Below are 20073 nucleotides of genomic sequence, written 5' to 3'. Positions count from 1 at the left end.
AATTCTTTGCTTTCTTAGATGTGCTGAGGGAGAACATGATATAGAAACTTTTGTTGCATCCATGCCTGGGCCAGAGTCTTAAAAGAGTAACACTGTCATCTTGGAATCTAGGTATGGCAATGGCAGAATCTTGTGAAAGTACCCAAGGTTTCATGGAATCAGGAACATCTTATATAGCCATCCTTACCCAAGTACTGATTCCCCTTCCAGGGAGCTCAGACAACCCTGGAAGTTCATTCCCTAGCAGCAGGATGTGGCAAGAGGTGTGACCAAACAGTTGTTCAACCAGTCAGTATACTGACAGACCAAAGCTAAAGACTTGGTAAGATCCATAGTGATGTTTCTACATAAAATCCAAGTTTGTTCAACATCAGAGGAAAAGTTGGTAAAGATCAACCAATGTTCAAATGAAGAGTCAAAAGCAAACCACACATGTACATTGGCAAACATCAGGTCTGAGAAGAGATTTTATCTCACTTCAAGTTAACTAAATGTAATCAGAAAATAAGTATGAAAATAGTAAATAACAGGAGAAAGGGGACTTCATTTTGAAGATTCAGAGAAAAAGAAAACCTTATGAAAATAAGGTACAGTCATGTGTCACTTAATGACGGGGATACATTCTGAGAAATGTGTTGTTAGGTGATTTCATCATTGTGCAAACATCATAGAGTGTACTTACACAAACCTAAATGGTATAGCCTACTACACACCTAGGCCATACAGTACTAATCTTATGGGACCACCATCTTATATGTTGGTCCATCATTGACCGAAAGGTCATTACGTGGCACATGACTGTATAGGGATCAGAATAGCATCTTCAAGGGAAGCATGAACATATGCATGGCATCTATGTAATAGGATCAGAAATCTATAAGGAGAGAAAACTTTAAAATGAAAGGATGACAGTCAGAGGCCAAAAGATGAGATGAAATTAAAATGCTAAGAGTGAAATAAGAAAGAATTTCAGGGAAACAACAAATCTAATAAAACTCAAATCCACATTGAAAATAGCGAAGAGAGTCTTAACATGTCGTAGTGATGTTTTTTTTGTTTGTTTGTTTTTTGTGTGTGTGAGAAAGATCAGCTCTGAGCTAACATCCATGCCAATCCTCCTCTTTTTGCTGAGGAAGACTGGCCCTGGACCAACATCTGTGCCCATCTTCCTCCACTTTATATGGGACGCCACCACAGCACGGCCTGACAAGTGGTGCATCGGTGCATACCTGGGATCCGAACCCTGGCCACCAGCAGCGGAGCACGTGCACTTAACCACTATGCCATGGGGCCAGCCCCAATGTTGTAGTGATGTTGAGCAATATTTCCCAAATCTAGAATTGCAAGAGTCAGTAAAACACAAAACAAAAAATAAAGCCAACAAAAAAGATTCCTGAGTCCTACCCCAGATCATCAAATCAGAAGTTCTAAGAGTTGTGTCCAGAATCTATATTTTTAATACTTCTAGAGGTGTAATATCCTGCCAGTTTTAAGAATCAGTGATTTATATGACAAACTTGAAAAGCTCTCCTAGAATGCAGAGGAAAAGGAGAGAGGGATATAATGAGAAAGTAGTTGATGTGGAGGACAGAGCAGAGATTCAGCCAAAGAATTGTATGTATTTTTGAAGAGGAACTATAATACTTGGAATAGAAACAGTAATCAAAGAGATCATTAAAGATAGCTTTTCTGAAATGAAAAAAGACCCCAGCATACACATTGTAAGGGCTTCCTCAAAATCAATGAAAGGAGAGCCCTATCTAGATTTTATCTAGCAATGAACGTTTGATGGCATGGCTACATCCTCCATTTGGAATAGGGAGTCAACTTGGAGATTTAGGATACTGTAAGGGTAGGGAGGGGCTGCATCTTTGTAATCAGCTTTTATCCTTGGGGCTTTAAACATGGCCCAACTCCAATGTCCCAGCCCAGAAAGGAGGAGAGGAATAGAAAGGCATTCTGACAGTAGGGCTGTTGTTTGGAGGTTTGAAAACCATCCTCATGCTGGATATCCACTAGCAATGGGACGCTGGTGATGAAGTTTCTGAAATAGACTATGCAAATGGATGCCCTTCTAGGGGTAGGAAACTGCTCCTGGAACTAAAAAGAAGTAAGAGACCTCAACAAAAGTTGATGCTGAGGGGAAACCCCTTTGGCAGTCAGAATACAGCATAAAGAAGGTCATGCATGCATAATCCCAGTGACATGTTTGGCTTTTTCTCTTGGGTAGTTCAGGTTTCATGTAAAAAGAATCAAAGTTAAATGTAGTAGGGTGGGGGTGAGAAGATATAGAAAAGACAAACATTAAAAAGGGATAATCTGGCCGGCCCCGTGGCTTAGCGGTTAAGTGCGCACGCTCCGCTGCTGGCGGCCCGGGTTTGGATCCCGGGCGCGCACCGACGCACTGCTTCTCTGGCCATGCTGAGGCCACGTCCCACATACAGCAACTAGAAGGATGTGCAGCTATGACATACAACTATCTACTGGGGCTTTGGGGGAAAAAAATAAATAAAATTATTAAAAAAAAGTGATAATCTGTGATGAAATAATTTTTATTGGCATACAATAAACTGCACACATTTTGAAGTGTGCAATTTGATCAGTTGTGACATCTCTATTCTATTCACCTGTGAAACCATTACCACAGTCAAGATAATGATTATATCAGTCACCCCCAAAAGTTTCATCATGCCCCTTTGTAATTAATTAATTCCAATCCCTCCCCCAACCCCACCGCCCAGGCCACAACTGATCTGTTTTTGTCATTATAGATACATTTGCATTTTCTAGAATCTTTTATAGGTAGAATCATATAATTATATGGTTACAATGGTTCTTTCACTCAGCATAATTATTTTGAGATTCATCCATGTTATTGTGTATCAGTGGTTCATTCATTTTTATTGCTGAGTATTACATTGTATGGACACCATAATTTGTTTATCCATTCACCTGATGATGGACATCTGGCTGTTTCCAGTTCAGCTTTATTACAGATAAAAGTGCTATGAATGTTCATGTGTAAGTCTTTGTATGGATACATGCCCTTTTTTTTTTTTTCTTCGGTAAATCCTTAGGATTGAAATGGCTGAATCAGGGGCCAGCCGCATGGCTTAGTGGTTAAGTACGCGTGCTCCACTACTGGCGGCCTGGGTTCGGATCCCGGGCGTGCACCGACGCACCGCTTCTCCAGCCATGCTGAGGCCGCGTCCCACATACAGCAACTAGAAGGACGTGCAACTATGACATACAACTATCTACTGGGGCTTTGGGGGAAAAAAAAAGGAGGAGGATTGTCAATAGATGTTAGCTCAGAGCCGGTCTTCCTCAGCAAAAAGAGGAGGATTAGCATGGATGTTAGCCCAGGGCTGATCTTCCTCACAAAAAAAAAAAAAAAGAAAGAAAGAAATGGCTGAACCATATGATAGGTTATGTTTACCTTTATAAGAAACTGCCAAAGTTTTCCAAAATAGTTGTATTATGTTATAGAATCCCACCAGCACGACATGAGAATTCCAGTTCCTCCACTTCTTCACCAATATTTAGTGTGGGCAGTGTTTTTCATTTTAGCCATCCTAATAGGTTTCTAGTGGTATCTCATTGTGGTTTTAATTTGTGTTTTCCTTGAATGTCTTTTCATGTACTTATTTTTCATCTGTGTATTTTCTTTGGTGAAGCATCTGTCTAAATCGCATGCCCATTTTTTATTAGTTGTTTGTTTTCTTATGACTGACTTTTAAAAGTTCTTTATATATTCTAGATACAAGTTCTTTATCAGATATATGATGTGCAAATATATTTTTTATATTTGAAAATATATAAATGATTTCTCTCAGTCTGTAATTTGTCTTTGCATTTTCTCAACAGTCTTTTTTGAAGAGCAGAAGTTTTAGAATTTAATTAAGTCCAGTTTATCAATTTGTTCTTTTATGGATTGCACTTTTGGTGTTGTATCTTAGAAATCTTTGCCTAACCCAAGTTAGAAAGATTTTTCTCCTATGTTTTCTTCTGGATTTTTCATAATTTTAGGTTTAACATTTAGGTCTATGATCCATTTGAATCAATTTTCCTATATGGTATGAGGAATGGATCCTAGTTGATTGTTTTTGCATATGGGTGTCCAGTTGTTCCAGAACCATTTTTATTGAAAAAACATTCCTTTTTCTACTGAATTATCTTTGTGCCTTTGTCAAAAATCAGTTTTGTTTGTGGGTGTATGTTGGTTTATTTCTAGACTCTCTTCTGTTTGTCTCTCTTTATGCCAATACCATGCTGTCTGGACTACTGTAGCTTTAAAACAAGTCTTGAAATGAGGTTTTGTTAGTTCTTTGACTTTGTTCTTTTTCAAAGCTGTTCTGAGTATTCTAGGTTCTTTGCATTTCCATAGGAATTTTAGAATCATCATATCAATTTATACACAAAACCTTGCTGGGATTTTGATTGAGATTGGATTGAATGTATAGATTAGTTTGGGGAGAACTGACATCTTAACAATATTGCGTCTTCACTCATGAACACATTGTGTCACTCCATTTGTGTAGATCTTCTTTAATTTCTCCCAGTAATATTTTGTAGTTTTCAATGTACAGGTCTTGTGCATCTTTTCTTAGATTTATCCTTAAGTATTTCATATTTTAATGCTATCTTGAATGTATTATTTTTGACTTTCAATTTCTGATTGATTGTTGCTAGTATACAGTAATACAACTTGATTTGTGTGTGTGTGTGTGTGTGTGAGGAAGATTAGCCCTGAGCTAACATCTGTTGCCAATCCTCCTCTTTTTACTGAGGAAGACTGGCCCTGGGCTAACATCCAGGCCTATCTTCCTCTACTTTATATGGGATGCCACCACAGCATGGCTTGACAAGTGGTGCATCGGTCTGTACCCTGGAGCCAAACCAGCGAACCCCAGGCTACCAAAGCGGAGCGCACAAACTTAACCACTATGCCACCAGGCCAGCCCCACAACTTGATTTTTTAATATAATAATCTTGTATCTCATGACCTTGCTAAACTCATTTGTTAGTTCCAGTGGCTGTTTTGTAGATTCCACCATATTTTCTACATAGATGATCATGTCATCTGTGAATAAACAGTTTTACTTCTTTCATTCCGATTTCAATACCTTTTATTTCTTTTTCTTGCCTTATTGCACTGGCTAGAACATCTAGTACAATGTTGAATAGAAGTGATGAGAACAGGCATCCTTGTGTAATTCCTGATTTCAGGGGAAAAGAATTTAGTCTTTTATAATTAGGTTTGATGTTAGCTGTGGATTTTTCATAGATATTCTTTATCAGGTTGAGAAAGTTCCCTTCTACTGGTTTTCTGAGAGTTTTTGTTTATTTCTTTCTTTTATCAGTATTGGATGTTGGATTTTGTAAAATTGGATGTTTGATATTATAAAATTATTTTTCTGTACCTGTTGAAATAATCCGTGATTTTTCTTTATGGATAGTTCCTATTACTGTGTCTTCATTCATTTTTTCTTCTTCAATGCCAAACCTGCTGTTAATCTCATTCAGTGTGTTCTTCCTATCAGATTGTGATTTTTATCTCCAGAAGTTTGATTTGGGTCTTTTTAAAAAATATATTTTCCATGTCCCCACTTAACTTTTTTAACACATGGAATAAAGTTACAATAACAGTTTTAATATAGTTCTCTGCTAATTCTAACATCTGTTTCAGTTCTGGATTGGTTTTGATTGATTTTTCTCATTATGGATCACACTTTTCTGCTTCTTTTTATGCTTTGTAATCTTTGGACACCTTGTTGGGTGTTGAATATTTTGTATTCCTATAAGTATTCTTGAACTTTGTTCTGGAACTCAGTTAAATTACAGTTTGGTCCTTTTAGGTCTTGCTTTTAAGATTTGTTAGATGGAACTAGAGCAGCATTTAGTCAAGGGCTAATTATCACCCATTGCTGAGGCAAAAACCTTCTGAGGAACCCACCTGAAGCTCCATGAATGAACAATGAGGCTTTCCAGTTTGGCTGGTGGAAATAAGCACTACACCTGGCCCTGTATAAAGGCCAGGCACTGTTCCCTCCATCTTTCAGATAATTCTTTCCCCAGCCTTGAGCAGTTTTCGCACATGTGTTAATCAATACTCTGCTGAATATCTGAAGGGGATGCACTGAAGATATTCCTGTACTTTTTCTGTGCAGCTGTCTCCTGTTACTCTGCCCTGAGAGTCTCCTCAGCTCCATATTCTTAATTCAGGGAGTCTGCTGAGCTCCACTTTGTCCCCTTCCCTACATCATGGCCTAGAAATGCTCTCAAAGCAGTAACTCTGGGGCAATTGTAGGGTTTATCTCACTTGTTTTTCCTTTCTCAGGGATCATGGTCCTTTGTTGCCTGAGCTTCAGTGTCTGGAAGATCATTTCATATATTTGGTCTACTTTTTCTTTTTTCGGTTGTTTCAGGTGGGAGGGTAAATCTGGTCCCTATAATTCCATCTTGATTGGAGAGAGAGGTCAGCAACAAAATTTTAAATGGAAAACTGCCTAATAAAGTGATGTAGCATGAGAATGCAATGCAAATTTGGGACACATATATAGATTTCATTTCTATCCATCCATTTGGTTACAGCTATTTAGAAAATCCTGATGGAAACCACTATGGCACCATGTTTTAAATAGGGATGCTGTCAGCTTTCGCCCCAGTTACTTTGGTTATCCATAGCCATGGGGCAGTGGTAGGTGCAGTGAAGTGGAATGATACACATACAGCATGAAGGGTACAGAGCCTTCACTTCAGACTCCTTTTCCTCCTTGGTAGGGAACCAGGAAGAAATGTAGTTCAGGCATTTAAAATGTAAACTTGTGATGTCTCAGTTCCATTGGTGCTCTCCTGAGTCTGGTTTATAATTAAGGTGCTTACTACCTGATTCTCATTAACCTGTTATGTTTCTCAACTCTCCTACAGTGTCTGATGATTCAAATCCTTTTATATGGAAGTGAGTACAGTAGAAGCAGAGACACAAAAAACCTCCTTACTCTATTGCAGAGGTGAGTTCTGGCCCTGACCATCAACCAGGTCATCAGTGTGGATATGTGGATAGCATGGCCTCTCCCAGATTCATTCAATTAGGGGTGCTTCACCTCTGTTATTCTTGCTAGTAAGGCAAAATGCCAACCTGTACTATGATTTGGCCAAATCCTATATGGGAGGTAACTAGTCGATTTCTAGTAGTGTCTCAGAACCCAATATTATAGGGGTCTGCTTCAATAATAGTTAATATTTATAATATTTCTTTCCATGCTGAGCATTATAACCAAATCCTACAAGACAGTGTCTCAGCTGACAGCCTGTGATAGATACAATATGGATTTACACAAAGTAAATGAATACATTAAACTTATTTTTCTTACTGAATATATAAAAGCTAGGTTCCTAAACATGAGGCAAGTTTTTTTGGGATACAGTTGACTCCAAAGTTAGTAATAAAAGAGCCTCTTCAGATTCTTTGTTTAAATGTTTAGAATTTAAGCCAAAGAGAGTGTTTTGTGCAGACTTGCCCCCTTCTTTATCCTTGCTCTTTGTTCATCTCAGAATGATGTTGACCTTGAACTATACTCTTCTAAAAAAGAAGAGAATTAAAATTTGTTGAGTGTATACTAAATCCCTAAAACTGAGCTAGGTCCTATTCTTAAAGTGTTTAATCCTCACAAATACTCAATAAGATAGCTCTTATATGACAGAAGGGAGCCCAATGTTCTGTAAGGGAACTTGCCTAAATTCACATAGTCTTGGAGGTTTGGACCCAAGCAAGTGTGACTCTAAAGGCCATGTACTCTTCCCCTAGCACCCTCTGACAGAGAGGGACATCATGATGGGGTGAGAGTTAGGACTGTGATTGCAGTTCCCTGGAGGTGGCTCACAAACAGTACCTTTCTCGCCAGGCTGGACAAGTGGGGGACAAGATGAGCATAGAGAATACATTCAGCCCATCCTATCCCCACCCCCCTCAGAGCCACACCTGAAGTAGGCCCAACAGAAGACTGTCGCCTGCTCTATCATTATCCAGGAGAGGAGGTTCTCTAGCCTCTCTCAGTAATGACCGTGTTAGAAGGGTATATGGGGAACTTCGCCTCCTGCCTGCTAGTGTATACAAAAGTATATTCTCTTAATCAATAACCATAACAATATTAATAATAACTACAATGTACAACTCATTCTAATTCCCTGGCACTGTAAAATACAAATACTGTTTTTGATCCATAAATAACCCTATTAGGTAAGTATTTTTATCTCCCAAGTTCAAGTGATGAAACTGATATTCAAAGTTTGAGTGTCTTGTTTAAAATCACCTAGCTGGGTAGATGTAGTAAGATCAGCAGGTAAGTTTCCAGAGCCTCATTTTACATATGGGGAAACTGAGGACTGATATATTCAAGTTAATTTACCCAGGAAGAGGCAGAGTTGGGATTTGAACCTAGGTCTTTCTAACTCCAGAATGTGCTCTCTGTAGGCAATGTAGCTTGCATTCTGAAGGCAGACTATCTAGATTTAAAACTCAGGCTCCAACACTCGGCTCTCTGACCTAGGTGAAGTTACTTAACCTCTCTCAGTCTCTATTTATTCATCAATAAAATAATAGTACCTTCCTCAAAAGTGGGCTTTCTGAGAATTAGTAAGATCATATATAATATAGCACTTAGATCGGGGCCTGGCAGGTCCTAAACACTCAATGAATGTTGGCATAATAATAATAATCACCTTTCTGAGACGCTGGAGATAATAGGTCAGAATGTTAAATAAGAAGCTTCTGTATATCACTCCAACTATTATTTAATATTAAGAGTAATGGATAAAGAATATACATTACTGGAGTCAACCCTGTCATCTTAACCTGCTTCTACCACTACGTGACCTTGGCCAAATCACTTAACCTCCTTCAGCCTTGGTTTCTCCATCACTAAAATGCAGATAATAGTATACCACATAGAGCTGTTGTGAGTTTTAAATAAAATAATGTATATAACACACATAGGACAGTGCCTGGCAGAGTATGTGTTCAATAAATGTCAGCAAGACACCCCTCCCCTCCTTCTCTGCAGTACCCTGCCTTTTGCTTCCAGGGCAGCAGGTGAGAATATTTGAAATCAGGGATAATTATTCAGCAGTATTACCGTATGTTTGAGAATCTGAATCTCTGAACATATCTAAAGTACATTTTGTGCTTTCAAGGTAATAATAATGAAACTAAAAGAACAAAGCATGTAATTTCAGAGAAAAAAATGCACGATGTTTCCTTTAAAATTGGAGCTAAAGCTCTACTCAGCTTGTACTTAAAAAGAGAAACTTCAGAACAGCTGGAGTGAATCTATTTCCTCAGTAGCCTGAGGTTGCTTTTCCTTCCAGTCTTTTACTGTTCCTTGTCCATGATTTGAAAAGAATCACAGGAGGAGAAATTAGGAGGCATTGGTATAACCTGATTCAGACCCCAGGTGGTATGAGTTTCTTTAGGTGCTTGGAGACTAACTCTTCTCTCTGTAAATGACAATGAGACCTGGACCTACCAAGCAAGTCCATATAAGGGGAAAAAAGGCGTCTTTCGAAGGACTTTGCTGTAGCAGAAGTTGAGTCAATAAAGGTTTTTCTTTCCCTGAAACCAGCCCGTATCTCATTCCTCAAGAACTGCTGAGCAAAGCTATCGGAGTAGCTGCCAAAGCCCAGATGTGAAAAAAACCCAGGACGAGAATTGTTCTCTTTGCTCGAGCATCTCGCTGGAATAATCAATCCCAGATGTCCTGGAACTCTGCTCGTTTTCCAGTGTGCTCTGTGCTTTTTAACCCACCTCCTCTGGAAACCCAATGACAACACTCACTGGACTTGCATTGCCAGGAGCCCAAATTCTTGGCTTTTGAAGCCCCTGCAAAGAAGTGAAAGCAGAACTGGCCCCTTGAAATAGGAGTTAATTCCAAGGTTAAATGACAGTTGCAAGGGCCTCAAATAAGATTTTAGTGTATAGAAAAGGCACAGGAAATCTCAGATTTGGAAGTAAACTTCAAGGTTGTTTAGTCCAACTTTTACCTAAATCACAAATGTACTTCAGTTTTAATCCTTTACACATCAAGCTGCTTCTAATGACTAGAAATACTAATATAAAATTTAGTCCTCTCAGGAAAACAGACACACACGAGCAGATGACAAGTTGGTCTGTAGTAAAGCTCTAATGGAAATGTAACAAAGAGGACAAGTAATAACCTGTGAGGCTGGAAATGTGGGTGGAAATGTGTGCATGCTGGGGGTCGGGTGCTGGGTTTTCAAAGAAAAGTAAAATATCAGCGGATAGAAAAGAAGCCAGAGGAGGATGTTTCAAGTAGCATGAACAAAAGCACAGAGGCATGGAGATACTTGATATTTCTGAGGAAAAGCAAGTAGCCTTGTGGTTGTAGTTTAAGGAACATAAGTTGGAACATGCTGGAGACAAGTTTGGAAAGATAAATTGGGGCCAGATTATGGAATGTTTTATGTGCCATGCTAAGGAGTTTAGAATTTATTCAGTAGACAGAAGGCTACTATCAAAGAATTTTGAGCAGGAAGTGATATGATTATTGGCTTTAAAATATTAACTCTTGACAGCAATGGGAACGATAGACGGGACTTAGGGAGATATTAGAAATAGGGAGACCAGTTAGGAGGCAGATAACAAGAGTCCAAGGGAAAGATGTTGAGAGCCTGAATTATCTAAAGCCATAGTAGAAGGCATGTGGAGAGGATGGGTTGAGAAACAATTTGGAGTCTGTAGTGACAAGACCCTGGCACCAATTAGATGTGAGGTACAACGGAGGCAGGAGTCAAAGGTGGTTTTGAAGTTTCTAACTTGGGCAACTGGGTGAATGGCAATGCTATTAAATGAAATAGTATTGGCAAGAGGAGATCATCTCAGAGGATGTCTAGGAGGTCTGAGGAAGATAATGATTTCCATTTGGGATGTGTTAAGTTTGAGGTACCCACAATACATCCACGTGGTAATTTCTAAAAGACTAATAGGTACGGACCAGAAGCTAAAGGAGATAAATTCTGAAGTTAAGGGAATGGATAAGAAACCTATGGAATATGTATATGTGAAATGAAAAGGCTTAGAAAAGAACTTTGGGGAACACATACTTATTTCAGAGAGAATATGTGTGGTGATTTGAAATCAAAACAGATGGGGCTCAAATTTGAGCTTTCTCACATAAAGTGAGACTTCCTAAGTTTTCCTTTCTTCATCTAAAAATAATGTGAATAATAAGAGCACTCTATTTTAAGTGCTTTACTTAACATATGGCACATAGTAAGCTTCTGTGAGATGTTAATTATTGTAATTATTATTGTATTTTCTAGGGGTCATGCAGGAGGAACTGGGAAGGAGACTCAAAGAGTCTTTAGAGAATTAGGAGAGTCAGGAAAGAACAGAAAGGAACTCATAGGAGGAGACAGTTTCAGAGCAGGAGTGGTCAATGTCACTATCATAAAAGACACAAAGGGGCAGTTCAAAGACGAAGAAATGCAAATGGCCAATAAACACAAAAGAGGATTTCCAGTCTTACACAGAAATCAACAAATTCAAAACATGAAATACCATTTTTAACCTATCATATTTGTGGTAATGAAAAATACAGGTAATACAAACCCAGTTCTGTCAAAGGTGTGGGGAGATCAGCCCTCTCAGTACTCTATTGATGGTACTATTTGTTGATACAAACTTTTTGGTGGACATTTTGGCAAAAGTTAATAGAATGTTTAAATGCATGTATCCTTTGACTCTGAAATAGCACTTCTAGGGATCTGTCTTTTGAAATACTTGCACAAATGCACACACACAAATATATATATACCTGTGTGTTTATAATAGCAAAATCTTTAAATCTACTTAAAGATTTGTTTATAATAAGAAGAGTAGAAAAAATTTAAATGTCCACCATGAGAAGCACTAGTCCATGTTTAGGACCATATAATATAGTCATTCAAAAGCATAAAGTAGAGCTTTGAAGAGTCATAGGAAAATATCACAGATAATTGATTGTTAGGGGTAAAAACAGGAAAAAGTACATATTAGTGAGCATTAAAAATAGTATAACCCATAAATATATGTAAATACGTAGTTAGTGAAGCTAACAGTAGTTACCTGTGAGACATGGGACTATGACTATGGAGGACTTTCAACTTTTATATATTTTTGTGTTATATGACTTTTTTTAAACAACAAATATATATTACAGGCATACCTTGTTTTATTACGCTTTGCTTTATTGCACCTTGCAGATATTGAGTTTTTTACAAGACTCTCCACCAGCAAAAAGATTACTACTCATTTAAGGTTCAGATGATGGTGTGTATTTTTTAGCAATAAAGTATTTTTTAATTAAGGTATGTACATTGTTTTTGCAGACATAATGCTATGGCACACTTAATAGACTATAGTATAGTGGAAACATAACTTTTATGTGCACTGGGAAACCAAAACATTTGTGTGACTTGCTTTATTGCGATATTTGCTTTATGGTGGTGGTCCGGAACCAAACCCACAATATCTCTGAGGTATGCCTATATATCTGTGATAATAAAAAAGATAAATTTTTTAAAAAGAGTAGGGCATATGTATCAAATATCAAGAGACAATACAATGTATTGTTAAGAGAATGAATTAGAGCCAGATGCCTGGATTATAATCCCAACTCTGTTATTAACTATGTGACATTGAAAAAGTCACTTTACTTCTCAGTTTCCTCATCTATAAAATGGAGATAATAATAATACCTACTTCACAAGGTTGTTGTGAGTAAATGAGTTAATGTAAGTGAAACTACTCAGAAGATGCCTGACACAGTACGTGCTAATTAGAAATGCTGGTGATGATGTGAAGAGGATGATTAATAAGAAGCCATTATATTGGCAAATTGAAAATCATCACTGACATTAGAGCGAGCTGTATTGGTGGAGCAGATTTTTGAGATTCCTCTTTGTGCAGTATCTGATGAAACACCTCCCCAAACCAGGAACTCACTGATTACCTGTCCAAGTGGCCCCTTCCATTACTGGACAGTTCTAATTGTTAGAAGAATATAGTCGTCAAGGTCATTGACTTGAGAGTCAGACAAATCTGTGTTTGAATCCGGACTCTGCCACTTTCTATGTATCACTGGGCAAATTATCCTAAGCCTCAGTTTTCTCCAATGAGGATTAGAATAGTATCTAGAATATGGAAACATAATGAAGAGTAAATGAGATTATCCACATAAAGCACTTAGCATGGTAGTCTATAGTAAGTGTTCAATAAATATTAGCTATTTTTACAGCTCTAGCTAGTCATCCAAACTTGCTGGAAGTATGACAGTATGGAGCATCAACTTCACCTTTGTCCTTGTTAGACGTCTCTAGGACAGCTGCATGCCACAAAGTTATTTTGGTATAACTTTTATGGGTCTTGAGCTGTAGAAGCCACCAGGAGCAAAGAAAAGCATCCTTTTTCTTTACAGGATGGGCAAGAGGGAAGGTGCTTGAAAGCCCATTAATTAGTGATCTACTGTCATTTTGGTCATGTGAACAAACAGAACAGCCTCTTCTGGGCCGAGGGGCTGGGGAGGGAAAGCTAAAGAAAAGTAGGGTGGAAATGGAGGATTTGGGGTGCTTATCTCTAGAGATAACTGCAGCAAGTAGGAGAATAGGTGATATGCTCAGTAAGTTTTGTGTTTGCCAAACCAGTCCTGGGCAAGACTTTAGTGATGAAATTCTTGCTCCATAAGGTGGATTGTTTCTAGGCTGCTGCATTCATAGTCTATTCCTATCATTTGTTAGTAAATATTCCAACACTGCCTCTACAAAATTAATGGGGAAAATATTTGGGCAAACCTTGGTGTATGAATGGGTGGGAAGCTCCATCTGCTCTAGCACCCAGGTGCCAAGGGGCAGCTGCTTTTCCAAATCAGGATTCTAGGAATAGCTGGAGGCAATGGGGCAGACAGAGAAGTGAAAGCTAGGAGCCTTTCGCTCCCTCCCTTAGGGTCTCCCTGAAGGGGAACAGAGGCTACTGAGCCACCAAGAGTCAGCTCAGGGTACCTTGTCTTTAGCAGAGCAGTGAGGGAACTCTACAATCAACAGTGACTTTGCTATGCCCACAAAAATGGATAGGAGGGTATAACGTGGAGTAGGGCAAGGAGGGCAAATATATTTCCTCTCATGGGCCCACTCTGTTAGTGGTTTCCTAGAGTTATGCTTGAAGTTCCAGAGCAAAAGTCTGGGTCTGGTGGAGCTTGATTTATTAGTATTGTCTGCCATGGGGTATGGGTCGGGGAATAGCTGAACTTCTGCCACGAATTTGCTATCTAGGCCTAATGAAAAGAGCAAGGCACCTTGTGTATGAATCCCAACTCTGCTATGAAATAGCTATGTAACCTTAAGTCACTTAAACATTCTGAGCTTCATTTTCCTCATCTTCATCCATTCCTTCAACAAACATCTGGTGAGCACTACTAAGCGCTAGGTGCAGTTAGAGCTGCAGGGGGTAATGAAGATAAATAAAACATGGTCATTACTCTTAAGGAAACAACAATAGTGCAAAAGACAAACATGAAGAAATAATGAAAACATGAGGTATAAGTTCTGTAGTAGAAGTCTCAGTGCAATGAGAGCAGAAAGGAGAGAGAATCTAAGAAAGCCAGAAGGCTTCATAGAGAGGGTTACATTTGAGCTGTTTTTTGAAGGGCGAGTAACAGTTCATCCAGATGGAGAAGAGAAGCCATTCCAGGAAGAAGTAACTCTATATGCAAAGGCGTACAGGCATGACAGAGGGCAGGGTATCGAAGGAATGGTAAGTTCCTTATGGCTGTTGTACCAGACAGCATTTCCTAAAGGGCACTGCAAGGAATGCTGATTCCAAGGGATGGAGGAGGGAGAAAGGCTCTGTGGCAGAAATCAGTATAGGAAAAAACCAAACTGGGTTATACAGTGAGACAGGTTCATTTCCTGAAGGATGTCTCAGAACTTTTAATATACTAAACTTCCCTATTGGCATGTTGGGAACAAATTAATTTTTAAAAAGCCACTGTATTTATATATACTTGAATTCTTTTTGAAATGGCCAATGATTTAAATTTTGGCAAATAAAACCTTACACTGTCTTTAAACCAAAGCAGAGAAACTGTCTAAGGTTTGGCTTTATTTAAAGCAAGGAGTGTAGCATATGCTGGAACTGAGGGTACAGGAATGCTTTTGTAGTTTGGTAAGGAATTTGGGCCCCACTTCAGGATACAATAAGGTCTTTATGAACAATGACTATCTCAGCAATGAACTATTTTGTCTGATCACAGAAACATGACTTCAACACATCCTTCAACTTCATCTCTGTGAACTAATTTTTCTTTATAATTCATAGAAGTTTAGACAAGCCTGGGCTCAAACCCTAGAACCACCACTTTCTGGCTGTGTGTAATCTTGGTTTCCTCACCTGTAGAATGGGGATGAGAATAGTACCCATTTCTTAGTGTTGCTGTGAGAATGAGATAATGTATATAAAGCAGTTATTGGGGTGCCTGGCCTCATAGTAATCATGTGATAAATAACAGCTAACAGCTATTTTTATTTTTACTGAAACCTAGGCTTTCACTTTATTACCTTCTAGTTACACTGTTGGTGCAAGAAGCAAAAGGAGATTAAGGGCTAGTAACTGTGAAAAGCTCCCACAAAGCTGGTGTGGAAAACATTTTGCTGGTTAACATCTTAAAAGTGAGCTAGAGCTTATCAGCCCCTGGAAACACAGATAATTTCATAGACAAGGCAGTCTGACACCGTTACTTACATCCAAAGAAGAGAATGTATACACCATGGAAATCAAGTGTCCTTTCAGTGACCTAAGGATTTCAGGCAAAGGGAACCCTGCCACCTTGTGGTGGGAGAATAGGAGGCCGAAGCTGATTTCTAGTTGCTCTCCCAGCAGAGATCCCTCTCAAATCTTCGCCCACCTCTGATTTTATGAGATCCCCAGGCAATTACTTAATTTGTGCCTATTTCTTCTCCAAATTTGGAATCACACTCTCTCTTGGTTTACTGAGAAGGAAGTTCAAGTGCCAGATAGCTTTCTGTAGTTTACACAGTCATCAGTAGACAGAGAATGAATCAGAGTCTTTAGTGGGATTTGCACATAAAAAAACCCTCAAGTTGCTCATAAAATTTTGTATCTCATATTTCTGTGGAACACATATTTTTTTCAGCCAAATAGAGGCTATGGAAACCACACATTTTTCAGGCTGGATGTCTAAACAGGAGGTGACTGAAGAACACTTAATAGAAATTGTGTTTTTGGATCATAGTCTTTTGGACCAGATTACTTCTAACCCCAGACCAACTCCTCCAGTATTAGGAAATCAGAGTTTGGAAATCTTTATGGCTGGAAATCGGGAAGACAGATCCTCTTTTTATCACTAATAGGGCCTCTAAATCTCTGTGCTCGTGAGAAAAAAATCACCTGAAAAATCACGAACTATATATAAAAGACCCTCAATTAGGTAAGTTTTTTCAGCTGTGATTAAAAGCAATCCAGTATCTTAGATATCCTTGACTTGCCATCTGAATCAAGGGAAGAGCTCCCCTCTCTTTAAGGAGAAAACCCAAGACACTAGTACCATTTTGGAGGCCTATTAGGAGAGTCAGCATTCCAGTGGTATGGTCACATGGTGAAATGGTCAGTTGCCTCAGACTGAGTTCAGCCTTCTAGCTCAATAAGGCAGTGATTTGGTGCTGGAAGGAGGAAGAGAAGGCAAGAACCAAGAAAAATGCACAAATGGTTTTCTCCTTTCCTCTAGGTCTTCTGTTATCACTAAAGAGAAAACCTCTATACAAGATAGCCAACAATAAAGCCAACCTTGTTGACAAAAATTCTGGGCCACAAAATATATTTATCAACACATAGCCATGGTAGATCAAAAGCAGAAGAACTAAAGACTCTGGGGAAAAAAGGTCCACTTAGCAGCAGCATCACAGGTAAAATACCCAAGGGCCACTAGAAACCAGGATCCTCATCTGTAACCTGGGGGGAAGAAATCTTTTTTTCAGACTCATGCTTCGAGTTAGTTTCTTCTGTTACTGGAACTCCATTACCTTCCATTTCCCTTTTTCTAACTCTAATTTCATTCTTTTCAGTTCTGATTTTTTAAAAAAATTCTGCAATACCTAAGTAGTTTATTGGTGAACACTTGAATATACTATTTGGAAGTATTTTTAATCATAACTTGTTTGAGGTCACTAAAACTGCTTTGTGAGAAAATGTTTGATCTTCTGAAACATTTGCCCTGATCTGATTTACTAAAGTCAGACCATGTTAGGGTCAGAAAGGGCTTTTTCATTCTTATAAATGAAGAAACTAGGGACAAGAGAGATTGATTTGTTCAAGGTCAGTCTGGTGATTATAAAGCAGACTTCCTGAATCACAGATCATCATACTCTTTCCATCCCACTATGCTGCCCCCACCAAACTGGATTACAAAGGCTTGTTTTAGGAAAGGAATACTCACCAAGGTTGTTAAAAAAAAAAATCCTTAGCAGCTGAACAAATGTATATCTAGGAAAAGAAACGGGCAATCTTGAATTATATTTCTTTCTCCTTTGTGTATTCAGAGACAAAAGAGAAATAAGATTTGTTTGAGTTTACACTATAAAAAACTTTTATTTTTCCTTTTTCATTGCTTCTCAGTTACCTGAGCTCATTTAACGGAGCTCAAAGACCTTATGTCTTGGGGATCCATGTCTCTCTTTCAACATCTCCGTCTCTCACTCAGTGCTTATAGAACCACATTTTTGTTCTTTATTCAAGAAATTATTTCCTTTCAGTCACCTGCTCAATGTGTAAGACCTAATAATCAACCAGTACCCACAGTATAGTAGTGAGTAGTGTTCTGCTGTGGCAGAAGTACATATATATCAATTAATCCAATGGCTTGTCCATAGACTGGTAGCCTTTCTCCTGGCAGCTGCCGCTATCCCTTAGCTAATTCCCAGAATGCTTTAGGCTTGGCACTCAGGACTAAGGTCTCACGTTGCATCCCTGGCTGAAGGCAGCTATATTCCACTGACCTTTTCTGCAGTGCTTATTAACTGGTCACCCAGTCTGTCACTGTTAATTTTAGCCCTGTCTGGAGATGAGATTGCTGTTCTTAGCCAGAATATGCTGAATTGACTAAAGTTGCCTTAGAAGAGTTGCTTCTATTTTCATATATCCAGTTGAAAATGGATATTTAACAGTGACTGTAATAAATACAAAGTACTAGAAAGAAGTGGCCAATCAGACTCCATTTTGGGTGGCACTAAGATTTTTAAAATTTTACTGTTTTAAACAGTAAAATTTGGCAGATCTCCAAACCGACAAACCTGTATCGATAAAACAGCATAAAGTGTAACATTGTAAAATAAAATTTTATGGTGTAACCCTGTTCTTGCATTTGAAATTTGTTTTTAATATTTCATTTTTCTTTATTGTCAGTGTAAAGTTGCTAACTATCCATTTTCTGAGATTTTGATGTTAAATGGTGGTGATAATGAATGGTATAGTTTTAACAGCCTCATACCTGACAAGATAAGTTGGCACCTATGTTGGTCCTAAAAGTTTTAAAATTTTACTATTTTGTAAAGTCCCCAAATTTTTTTAAGAAACCACATTAGAATGTTCAGCACAATACCACCTAATATAAAGTTGCATTCTCACTGGGAAAACAGTAGATGAGAACCTAGCTACTTTCTAAATTCATAGCTGGGAACCAGCAATCTGGATAATCCAATCCAATCAAATATTTGATGTTTCTAAGGGACCTGAGCCAATATTGTCATAAACAATTCTTACATTATTTTTAATTAGCTAACAAACAGGCATTGACATTTTTGAGGTGAATGAGGGTTTGCTATTTTCCTACAATCTCAGTACCAAGTTAGGGGGAAAAAAAAATCAAGCCCAGATCAAACTGTCCCATATACAGGTTTTAATAAACATTTATTAGTAAGCATGCAAAAAAATGTATGCAACCTGTTCTGTAAGCTCAGTGAAGCCCTTCTTCTGTTTTGGTAGTTCACCTGCCACTTTCTATGGAAGGTCCACTTAAGGTGAACTTGACAATATTCCAGGGATGGGATTGTCCTAATCCAGCAACACGCAAACAGAAATCCTTGGACACAATGGCAGGAAGCAAGATCATTTAGGGGTCAAGCCTCAGACACCAGGCCTAAGGGTACAGACTATAGGCCTCACTAGATTCTTATATCATTTTCATGCAAGGATGGGGAACTACTATAAAATAATTTAGCGCATATATGCTGAATACCTCTAGTTTTACCAATGAGAAACACTACTAATATCTACTATATTGATCGACAAGCTACTAATTTAAAAAGGAAAACCTACTTCAAACATTTACTCTGCCAATTATTAAAACCTCTGGCAGTGACTAAGGTATGGATCCCAGAAGCACCTGTAACAGCTGCCTGTGGGCTTTCTGATCAGAGCACTAGCTGTCCACTCCCGGAGTGGGAAATCCATGTTGGAGCTGCCAACTGCTGCTGGGGTGCATGTAACCTGACACACGTATAAAAACACTACCGAACACATAATTGGGAAAAGAAAAAATACTACACAATTTCCCCAATTTCTCAGGACTCAACAGATTTTTGTTTCAGGCGGGGCAGAGCTGGCAGTGTGAAGACAGGGAAGGGGAGAGGGGCTCTATGTTATTCTGAAAAACTCCCCACGCTCAGCTGTTGAGAAGACATGCTGCCCTTTCAGCAGCAGTAACTAACCCTTCCTAGGACTGCTTGACAACACCACAGACACTCTGTGGCTTCTTAGAAAATGATGGTGTTACCAGACTTATTTTTATTATAAAAGTAGAATTTAACAAATCATTTCTTATTATTTTGGACCATTTCATCAATTCTAGGTGAAAGCACATGATCATCAAATAGGGGGTAAACAAATTAAAAATGGAAAAAGGGATTACCTACCCATTCATGCTAAGTACAATTTTACTGAAAAGAAACTGAGAAAACTTCAACAAGGCAAAACTAAAGGTCTTAAAAATAAGATTATAGTCTTTTATA

General features: G+C 38.5%; 1 protein-coding gene across 1 annotated transcript in view; it reads left to right on the top strand.

Moving 5' to 3' along the window:
* TTC23L (tetratricopeptide repeat domain 23 like) overlaps positions 1–7050 on the top strand; it is a 50843-nt gene extending 43793 nt beyond the window's left edge. Inside the window, exon 9 of the mRNA XM_058564262.1 lies at positions 6931–7050. Coding sequence (XP_058420245.1) covers positions 6931–7017 — 87 coding nt within the window. The 3' untranslated portion in view covers positions 7018–7050. The remainder of the gene's footprint in view (positions 1–6930) is intronic.
* Positions 7051–20073: the final 13023 nt, after the last annotated feature.

This window comes from Diceros bicornis, chromosome 20 (assembly GCF_020826845.1).
Source record: "Diceros bicornis minor isolate mBicDic1 chromosome 20, mDicBic1.mat.cur, whole genome shotgun sequence".
NCBI classification, from domain to species: domain Eukaryota; kingdom Metazoa; phylum Chordata; class Mammalia; order Perissodactyla; family Rhinocerotidae; genus Diceros; species Diceros bicornis.
Note: the sequence above shows the minus strand (reverse complement) of the source record. Positions and strands in the feature narration are given on the sequence as shown.